Here is a 10,790-nt window from a genome sequence, read left to right as displayed (position 1 = left end):
CACAACTACTGTTGCTGTCATCTTGTGTCACTGGAAAATTTTAAAAAGACATATTAAATGGGTAGTCAATTTATAATGAGCCAAAATGGTGAATGGCTCTTTTTGGCTCAATGGAGAAGATGAATGGCTCATTTTAAATTGACTCATTATAAATTGACTACCCATTTAATATGTCTTTTTAAAATTTTCCAGTGACACAAGATGACAGCAACAGTAGTTGTGGAATTGTGAAATATAATGTGTTCACGATATTTTTTCTTTATTTAACTTAATCATTTAAAGTATTTTCAGATTCATGTCGCTGCTACTGTTACTTATGGACTAAGTTGATGGCGGGAAAAAGGGGTGAAGTGGGTGAGGACAATTTTATCCTTGTTTATGGAAAGAAAAAGGTATTTTTGTATTTAATTAACGGAAAAACTGACGGAATATGGACGGAAGGACGTCCAACGCAAAGAAAGGTTGAAATGAGGGCAAAAATGCCAAAAAATGAAAGGTAGGGACGTTTTCCACAATAGACTTGAAAGGTAGGGACGTTTTGTACCAATTACCCTTTAATTAACGGAAAAACTAACGGAATATGGACGGAAGGACGTCCAGCGCAAAGAAAGGTTGAAATGAGGGCAAAAATGCCAAAAAATGAAAGGTAGGGATATTTTCCACAATAGACTTGAAAGGTAAGGACGTTTTGCGCCAATTACCCATATTAAAAAAAGAAAAGAAAGAGGAACAATAAACGAGGCTAGGGACTTGTGTGCCATCACCCCGCAAAACCCAACCCTCTTTAACTAGGTATGAGAGTGAGATAAGACGATAAAAATACTCGACAGTGTGAAAGATGGGAATGGTTGCCTCAGCTCATATTCACTTCGTTATTATCACTATTTGAATTTTTTATTTCTTTATTTTTTTGAATATACGATTAAAAAGTAATGAAAAAGGCATAAAATTACTTTATTTTTGAAGAATATATGATTAAAAAGGGAATTAAATTTTCCAAAAAAATCTAACAAGGACTAAATTACAAAATATCTGCCATAAAAATAAGACCAAGGGAGTTTTCGCCACTCCGAAAATTATCTTACTCATATAAAATTAAGCCTTTTTTGAACCCTATTATTTAGTTAATAATGCATTTTGAAATAATATATTAATGGAGAATGTGTGGTTAAAAAAAATAATAAGTTTACATGTAGTATTTTTTATTAAAGAATGTGCGATTGAAAAAAAAAAGATACAAATGTATTTTAAAAAAACATGATCAAACAAGGCTAAATTTATCTCCCATTATTGGTCCTTTTAATTTTCAGATTAGTGTTTTCTAAGAATGTGTGGTTAAAAAAAGGGAAAAAAAAAAGTTTGGAATTTACGTGTAATATTATCTCTCTTTTTATATATTAGCCCCCGTTTGTTTTTTTATTTTTTAAAAAATGAGAATGAAAAATATAGTCGTTACGAGTTCTAAACAAGATATAGAAATTTAAATTTGATGGTTTGATGTGACGGATAACGGTCATATTTTGAATTTTAATAAGAAAATAATGGTAATCACCATTGCTGATTCCAATTATATTCGAAATGTACTGGAGAGAGGGACCGTGAGATATTAATCGCACTACAATTGGGTCATCAGCCACTTCTGCCACCTCACCGTTACTGTCCAAGCCGCGTCCGGTAAAGCTATTCCGTTCTCCACATTTAATTTACTTTTAATTTTTAACCGTCTATTGTTGTTTTTATGAGTTTTTAATATGAATTAGGTTTTGATAATTATATTATCATTTCGAATATTCCTACATAATTCATTGCAATACTGTGCTTAAAATAAGAGAGAATTCAGACATTCCTGGATGAAACGATTTCAAAAATGACGTTATTGGTCCTCCCATAAATTCTAGGGATCTGCAAGTGCACTTTCACGTTCCTTTCTTCTTTATTTTTTTACACGTTGTAATTGTCAGAGATGATACTTGTAAGGTCATGAGTAGTTATTGATATTTTAATTATCAAACTCGCTTCTCTCTCTGGTTATATATAAAGAAGTAGCATCGTAACGGATGCGTGTTTCTCCCGATCAAGTTTCACCCATTTAAAAAATGTTCTTGAGAAAATTCTGCCAAATATACTAGCTTATAATTCTGTTGGGAGAAAATGAAAACTTGTTATATCTTCTTAAATGACCTAAACATCTTACTGTTAGTCCTCCAGGGCCTAAAAACTCAATTAATCAAATTCTCTCTTCATACATTCCTCAAAAAATCCGATTCATGCAGATTCTTCCAAATATCAATAGGTTGATTGTTTAGCTCCTGTATCTTCCAAAAGAAAAAAAAAAGATAGAGTTGTTTTCTGAATATAAAGAGGGGAAAATCAAACTTCCATGGAAGAGAAGCAAATGAAAGGCTTTCATAAAAATTCTTGTATCTTAAATGACCTTAACATCTTATCAAGCCTTATCCTCAATATTTTGAGATAACAGTCTGTCTCAAGTTCACTAGTGTGTGTGATTCTTATTCTTGTATTTCTATACTCATTCTTAAATTCATTTATCATACTTCGATGCAGAGTTTCTTTTTGATGAAATGTTAAATTGATACTTTCTTCCAATATCGTGAACTTGAATAATTGTGTGTAACTAAAACCAATCTTTTATGTTATTATAAAATCAATGTTTTTTTTTCCTATAATACTACTTGGATAGAATAAAAACGATGTAAACAATCTATTATATGTTGTTCATTTTTGTGAAAATAGGTGAGCACTATGGACAGGATTGTGGAAGGAGATGCAGGAAAGGCAATTTGCAAGGAAGTAAAAGGGTTGAAGGCACCTGTTGTTGTTATGGGCACCATGGGATGAAGCTTGACCCAGAGGTTCTCTCTAACATGTGTTCAAGGGCACAGATATCTAATCGCACATGCTCCAGTACGTTTCTATGCTCGACTCATATCTTTGATTGTTTTAACTTCAGTATACTGCAGGGAGGCTTCAATGAATATTGCTTCCACAATTGTAAAATTGGACCAAGCATTGTTGTTCCTGGAAAAGGTATAATATCAACAATCTAACTAGATTCAGTTCCTGATTTCCAAGCCAATCTTGTGATAAAAGTATCCATTTTATTCAATGAAAGAGACTGGGGAAGAATCCGTGTTATGGTGGAACAAGCAAAAAGATGAACATTTCAGCATGTATCTCTTAGTTGCCACTGTTTAAATGAAGGTGCGTTTTATTGAATGTGAGTGTATATTATTAGTAGATCGTCTACTCGTAGGTGTAATATGGTTTTACATTTATGCGTATCAGCTTTGTGTGTGTGCTGATTGATGTTCGAATTTGTGAGGCACTGCAACTCTATTGTATGCATATGGATGTTGTTGGGTTTCGATACCTAGTAAATTCGGGCGTTGATGTTAAAACATTGTTTGGGATAATTATATCAACACCATTTTGATTGGTTCGACCAAGAAACAACCTGTGCCAATAGAGGTAACTTAATTGATTAAAATTGCTAATGGCCCAATTCACTTGAGGATGTGTATTTGTATCACACTTCTAATAGTTGATTTGTATGATTCACCTAGTTACTTCACCTATTCAAAGGATATGCCATTACGAGTACTTACTCCGTCAATGATGCACATACTCGTGGTGTTATCGAATATGTTATTGTTTCTCATTTCAATGAGGAATCGATGAAGTTTCAACGCTTGTGAATGCAAAAATCTCGACTCCGTTGAGTCATTTAAAAATTTATATTACACTTATAATGTATAAAAAAGATGCATTATCCTTGTTGTGACTTAACTAATTCAACATATGAAATAAAACGCTATTTTATATATGTGAAATCACACATAACACACACACAGAAAATGTTTCTCCTTTTTGTAATTAGGAGAGAGCCAGTTGACCCCGGTTTCCTCTTGAGAAAATCATCCTAATTTCCAGCATCGGCCTTTTGTACTCTGATTCTAAAGGAAACTATGACTTCCATACATAATATTTTGCTTCGGGAATAAGGGATACAAGCCCGCATCATTTATGCAGATATACATTTTTCTTTTGGTGCATGCATCATAGATCCAATGATCTATACCACTTTTTATTAACTATTTTACGGTAAAATTGGCTGCCGGATCAAGTATTAGGCATGCTTCTGCTTCATCTGATCAATTTAACTCTTTCCTTCTTCAGTTTACAAGTTTATATAGAATCAATCAAATATCCATCTTTGACAGAGCATTCAACAAAAGATTGATCGCTAACAGAATAACGCAAATCCACTGGATCTGAATGTGAGATTCTATGTTAGATCATATAATTCATTTTGGTTTTTTGTATCTACATTCCTCAAAGTTCTGGAAACCCTTTAGTTTCATTCCCCAGATTTCATTTTGCACAGTTTTGTTGCTACTGTTTCTGGTCAGCTGCCCCGGACCACTTCTAACTTAAATCTGTTTTGGGTAGGACATGCCATTCATTAGTTACTCACATTTCCCATATTTTATTCTGGCAAAAAGGTAGATAGGAAGTTTTGAATCGACTATGATAAAATTTAGAAAAACAACAGAGCAGGTGTGAAGGGCTAAGTATATGACCTGATATGGATTGCTTTCAGGAAAATATCAGCTTGACAAATATACTGCATCCACAAAGCTTGAAGAATCTTTTAGGTTTTAGCTTTATGTCTGAAATGTAATATGCCAAAAGTAAGATATTTTAAGTATTAATAAACATAAAAATTCATACAGGTGAGTGGACACAGTATTACAAATTGCAAGTTTTCCCACACCAGTCATTGCGTCAAAGAGAATCAAGGAGATCTGGCTTTTGGATGAGGCTTGGTCCACCTTTGGCCTTTTACAAATGGCTTGAAAGAGAAAGACTGCGTGTGGTCTTATTACGTGAAACTAACGTGAAAAGCATAGGCCATGTGCTGCATCTTTATTGATTATAAAGCCCAAAAAGCTCCCTTTAGAAGCAGGGATGACTAAATAGTTAATCAGTGTTTTTAGAATCAGATTTATTACCTTTATTTTGCATTAAATGATTATTCTGTAGGTCGAGGTCATGTACTGTATTATTATGTTCAAAATACAACCCTCCAGCGTGTCATGCTGTAAAACGACGTTCATATTTAATAGACAGGATATTTGTAACACTAGACGCGTGATCCATTTGTCTTATTTCGGTTTTTTTTGAAAAATTAATTTTGGTAGTTTTATGCCAAATTATCTGTAAGTAATTTACAGCACATATACAAGTTGAACTTAGCTGTGTAGTGCATTTATTATCTTATTTATTCTGTGTTTTAAAAAGAATGTATATCAAAACAGGATTTACAGTTTTACGCCATGTTTCATTTCCTTACAGTTTTATCTTGGTTGATTTTTGCAACCTGCCTGAACTTCTACCTTTTAGCCATTTACACTTTCTTATGCACTATCGTCTTGTGATGCTTTACCAGTTGCTACGTACACAGAAGAAAAATTTGTGGTCAAAAGGCAATTACATTATCATCACTTATATTTATTTCTACACTGCAACTGTATATACGATATATAGTTGGAAATTGGAAAGGAATTGGTATCAGTAACATTTAGATTTGACTCATTAAAGGTTGCACGATCCTGGTAGCAATTCACATCTCGAGCTTGACATCACCTGCTTCCATGAAACCTGCAATATCGAGCCTTCTTAGTTTCAAACTCCAATAAATTATTGTATAGGATGTTAATTCAAAGACATTTATGACTGAAGCATGATTTTAGGGCCTAAACTAAGTTAAACATATTTGAGATTGACTTGTTTATGAAGTGACTACCAGGATACAATTTAAGTTAGGAAATGGCAATTTTATGCTAAATGATTGCTCTATTTCCTGTCTGAGCCATATGCTTTGTGTGAACATGTATATCTTTTCTTTGAATTAGGAATTATTGACATTTAAAAGTAAGATGGCTTAAATCATTTGTTTCATTTTAAGTGGAAGAGAGACAAAGAAAGATACCTAATAAGCAACTTCCTCAATATAAATTAAAGAGGAGGACCATATTACTCCCAAGCGATATCATTAACTTTTGTGGGGTTCAATCGTCTCCTATCATTTTGTATTAGTAACATTACTAAGTTATCAAAAGCAGATACTAACATTTGACAGGACATGTTTGTTCTGTATACCTGTAAATGGCTGAGTATTGAATGAAGTTGATTTTCCTTGATGAAACTCCATGCCATAGAGATTTTGTAACTCAGGATCCAGGGTTGAATGCTGAATTTGCTGTATTTTGAATTGTTTATAAGAATTATTGGTCAGAGGATATAAAGTTTAATTACCTGATAATGGAGATGAAGAAGTACTTACATTTAAATAGAATGATTCAAGAAGTGTCTCTGGCATTGATACCGGAGCACTGATGGTTCTTCGAAGCATTACATCAGGAGGATTTACACCCATTTCTAGACCGTAACATGAAATTCCTTGTGATAATGAGTTGAACTGAAGGTGAGAAGGATTAATGACGTCTGACGACACCCCAATTGTGGGAAATTTAGATGTATTAGCTGGAAACATCTGCAGGCAAAAAATGTAAGAATCGCTTCAGAGCACCTATTTTAGGTATATGATGCTAGCACAATACTGAAAATTGTTCTTACCTCCTTAGCTATGAAGTTTTCAATGTCAAATTCAAGGCTTGGATTGATTGCAGCGAGTTTCATGGATAGAAACTGTCACAATGATGGATTCACTAATTTCAATATTTGTGAAGATGCATGAACATACGGAGAAATATGATTGTTGAAAGTCGTACCTCTACTTGTCTTTGAAGAGATTGGACGTAGTTGATAATTTCGTCGAGCATTCCAGCTTTCCCAGTGATCTTGCTGCACCCAGGTACTAGACCTTGCAGGTACTTCATCTTCTCACTAATTTTTTCTCTCCTTACCTGCACAGTAAACTTCGTTTACTGATTAGAATGCACAATAAGTAAATAGAAAATATTCTCAAAACATAGCAGTTGGAGTTGAACTTACTCTTTCTGCCAAGCTATGGCTGTCAGTGGCTTGCCCACGTCGCGCTCGGACGTGGATGTAATCAGGCTTTGGAATCTGAGAGAGCTTTGAATTCCCATTCGAATTATTGGCGGAAATTTCTTTGTTGTTGTTACTACTGGTGGTGGTGCTCTTGCTCTTGCTATTTTGCTCTGTGATCTTAGAATCCTCCTCTTCTACACATCCCTTAGCCTTTTTCTCTCTGTTTTGTTCTTCAGCAACAACCTGATTATGTTCCAAACGTTTATGATTACGCACTTATTTCCAAATTAAGTAGCTATACACGCTTAATGATAGAAGTTACGGTAAGCAATTAAAAAAGAGAGAACTATGGGATATGCATTATGCACCTTAAGGTCCCTAGTCTTATAGGACTTCCTCTTCTTGAAACTCTCTCTTCCAGCTGCAGAGCAAAACTTTTCCTGCAGGGCCGCCTCCTTTTCTTTCTTGGCAACTGCTGCCGCCTCTGCCATTGCCTCCGCCACTGCTGGTGGGCAGCTGGCGGTTCTTGGAATCGCATAGTTCATTTCAAACTCAGACCCATTCCCATATACAAAACTAGCATAATTCAAGCTATTCTCAGCTCTACCAAATTCATTCCTTCCATCTTCTATACCCGGATCCGGTTTCATCGCCTGAGCCACGAGTTCTCCAATACCTTGATCACCCTCAACCAAACCTTTAAACTGTTGATCTTGCACAGCTGGTTCAGAAAACACACTCAACTGGTAATCTTCATTCAGATGAGTGTCTGATTGTTGTTTCCACTTCATATTCATCTGTTGTAGCTGGAGTACGCTCATTTCCATACCAGCACCACCATTGTTTCCGGCGAATATATTTGCCGGAATAGTGAGGCAGTGTATCATCTCTGGTAGTGCCCCTCTATTCATTTGCAAATACCCTTTCAAAAGAATGGTCAAAAGTTCAAAACCACTCCAAATAAGTGAAAATATGCTTTAACAAAATTGATAGGGAGGTAGTTTTGTACTAGCAAGATTAGGTAGCTTTCTGCACTTTTAGTGGCCTGACTTATGTCGTCTCAAACAAACATGCAACCTAGTGAAATCTGTACATGGAGGTTAAAGAGTATGAAATGTGGGGTATATATAAATGGAGAAAAAACAAACCGGTTCGGGTCTGAAAATGACTGCTGCCGGAATCGGGTCATGAACCGGTGGAATAGATAAGAGAGATATAGAGGTAGATAAAAGAGAGGGAACCTGGGGCAGAGAGCCATCGGATGTAACCATAACCAGAGGCCATGGTGGGTGGACCCACTTTGACATGACTAGCCACGTGGGCATGTTTTAGGGGCCATATTCAAGTCCATATTGGCCTTCACTCATATAATTGAGCTTTCTGCTCAAATTGATTATTGGATTATTTTGGATTTTTGATTTATTTCTTCGAAACAGAACCTAATATATATTTGTTTAGCAATCTGTCCATTAAAAAGAATTTTTTTTTAGAAAATGAGTTATGGAATAGTAATTTTTTTGGAGAAATTTTTTTGAATTTACTTGCAAATTAATTTATTGTAAGAATATGTGGTTAAATTTAACTTTAAGAAAAAAATAATTTTGTTTTAAATGTTGTCAAACAAGGGCTGAACCTCAATTGTGTATGTGGGAGTGAAGATTTTTATTTAATGGACATGTAAAATTGATGTCATTTTTCATAGACGATGCTTAGATTATTACTTATTAGGGCTAAATAGCATTATCCATTTTTTTAATTCAATTTCGTAAACTTTTTTTTTCTTACATTGATAACAATCAAAATATATGTCACGCTCCCAAATTAAAATTGATATCTATATACAATCCAGATATAGAATTTTACATATATATATTTTTTTTCAGTTTGTTAACTTCTAATCACCTGTGACACGATCATATAACATATCGAAATCCAAAATCATATTATCATAATTCAACATATATATTCCGAGCTTATAAACATGTCTACAGGTCATTTCAAAATAACACTATATAGGATTCCAAAATATAACCCAACAGATAACAGCCTACAAAATAACCCTAAACGTCGTCATCCATGTACATCGAACTCTGGAATCCTGTAGGAGCTCCACAGCTAGCCATGCTCTCTATGTAGTTCCATGCTCGCCTACAATACAAGAACTACATAAGCCAATACTTAGTAAGCAAAATCATGCATGTCCTGAACATGAGTAATAACGACATATGAGATCATGCCATTTACTTTAAATATCATGATAAAAATATCATGTTTCAATATTCGTCAGAGTCGACTAGAAATCATTTCACTTGAAATCTTTCATTTCATTGGGCCCTTGACCCACCTACTATACACCGGATAGAGCTCTGCATAATATCAATAATCAAATGGTCAATATGAAATCGACACCGACGAGTGGACCATCCTCTCGTGACCACTAGAGGCCCATCACCTGACTACCCCTATGATCACCTAAGAAGTCTCCCACCCGGCAGCGCCAATAATCATAATATCATAAGGGCACAGTCGAGTAGTCCGCCCTCCCGTGATCACCAAAAGCCCATCCCCTATCTACCTTTGCAATTACCCAGGAAGTAACACCCACAATGCCAAACATATCACATAAGCATGCCTCACATGCCTCGGTGCCTTAGTTGTGGTCAATAAAACATTTATAATGAAACTCACTTTGAAATCATGTTTTGCATGCAGGATTTTCAACCATGTCACATGTCGTGCATGCATATGAAAATGCTCATAAATGACGTATTTAATGAAAATCGATGTCAATAGGTTACGCAACCTCATACTCAATGATCGTAACCACCATATGATGTGTTATAAGCCTCTTATCAAAGTTATGTAGATATTTCAACATTACTATGTCACATATACTAGGTTCTTGCATTGTAGTTGCAAATGGATTTTCACTTACCTTTCACCTTTGTGTGTGCAAGCTCCTATGGAGATTAGATCAATATCCTTTTTGACTCGAAGTGGGAAAATCACCTGTATTACCATTTAATATTAAAGAGAATCCTCAATTTAATAACCTTAACGCACAAAATCGCAAAATACATCCATTCTCACCAAAATAATTTAGACGGAATCATCGTTTCAAGTTATCGATGGCATTACAAACTTATCCCAATAAATCTCGCTATTTCTCGAGTCAAATTATGAACGTCAATGTCATCTAATTGTTGTTGACAACCTAGTACCCTTAGAATCTATTTTCTAGGCCCAAGAGATGACTAATGTACATGTAAAGGCTGAAATCATATTAAATACAAAATTGGACAGAATCTGTTTTCAGATTTCCCTTACCATCCAATTATTTTTCCAATCCCTTTCAGATTTCCCTTACTGTCCAATTATTTTTCCGATCCCTTTTCACCCCCTTATCTATAGCCAATGACTCCGAAATTTTTACCACATTTCTATAACATGTATGTGAAGGTAATCATGCTCTAAATTCGTGACAAGTAAAGTGTTCTCATCCCCAAAATAGTCTATTTCCACAACACTAAAATCAGACAGTTTCCATTGTGACAGTTTTCAGTTTCTATTTTATTAGCATGTCACCGATCGGATTCCAGGCTTTTAGAAGGCCATTTATATCCTTATAACTATCATGTAAAAACATTCATTTACATAGATACAAGTTATATTTTAAGTATTATCCAAAATCAAAGTTTAAACCACTTAACTCTAGCAATTCCACATCACTGCACAGATTGCTTTCTTTCAAA

At 34.8% G+C, this 10,790-nt stretch overlaps 2 protein-coding genes across 10 annotated transcripts; one reads left to right on the top strand and one right to left on the bottom strand.

Moving 5' to 3' along the window:
- The first annotated feature begins 1,570 nt into the window (after positions 1-1,570).
- LOC111391970 lies at positions 1,571-5,017 on the top strand. Of its 8 annotated transcripts, XM_023017251.1 has the most exons (4): positions 1,984-2,293; positions 2,755-2,873; positions 2,982-3,048; positions 3,134-3,741. In XM_023017251.1, the coding sequence occupies exons 1-4, from the start codon at positions 2,152-2,154 to the stop codon at positions 3,214-3,216; spliced, it is 411 nt and encodes a 136-aa protein (XP_022873019.1). In that variant the 5' UTR covers positions 1,984-2,151; the 3' UTR covers positions 3,217-3,741. The 8 variants fall into 8 exon arrangements, 1 of the variants encoding a protein (XP_022873019.1); XR_002702186.1 differs by lacking the exon at positions 1,984-2,293 and adding an exon at positions 1,571-1,674 and having other exon boundaries at positions 2,755-3,048; XR_002702188.1 differs by lacking the exon at positions 1,984-2,293 and adding an exon at positions 1,804-1,972 and having other exon boundaries at positions 2,755-3,048.
- On the bottom strand, positions 3,819-8,240 carry LOC111391969 (transcription factor HBI1-like). Of its 2 annotated transcripts, none has more exons than XR_002702185.1 (8): positions 7,407-8,240; positions 7,039-7,281; positions 6,816-6,950; positions 6,661-6,732; positions 6,368-6,577; positions 6,184-6,283; positions 6,014-6,103; positions 3,819-5,682 (listed from the first exon to the last, which is right to left on the bottom strand). XR_002702185.1 is itself a non-coding variant. In XM_023017250.1 (8 exons), the coding sequence occupies exons 2-8, from the start codon at positions 7,947-7,949 to the stop codon at positions 5,645-5,647; spliced, it is 1,341 nt and encodes a 446-aa protein (XP_022873018.1). In that variant the 5' UTR covers positions 7,950-7,960; positions 8,048-8,240; the 3' UTR covers positions 5,494-5,644. The 2 variants fall into 2 exon arrangements, 1 of the variants encoding a protein (XP_022873018.1); XM_023017250.1 differs by lacking the exon at positions 6,014-6,103 and having other exon boundaries at positions 5,494-5,682; positions 7,407-7,960; positions 8,048-8,240.
- Positions 8,241-10,790: the final 2,550 nt, after the last annotated feature.

This window comes from Olea europaea, unplaced genomic scaffold, assembly GCF_002742605.1.
Source record: "Olea europaea var. sylvestris unplaced genomic scaffold, O_europaea_v1 scaffold864, whole genome shotgun sequence".
Classification (NCBI taxonomy): Eukaryota; Viridiplantae; Streptophyta; class Magnoliopsida; order Lamiales; family Oleaceae; genus Olea; species Olea europaea.
Note: the sequence above shows the minus strand (reverse complement) of the source record. Positions and strands in the feature narration are given on the sequence as shown.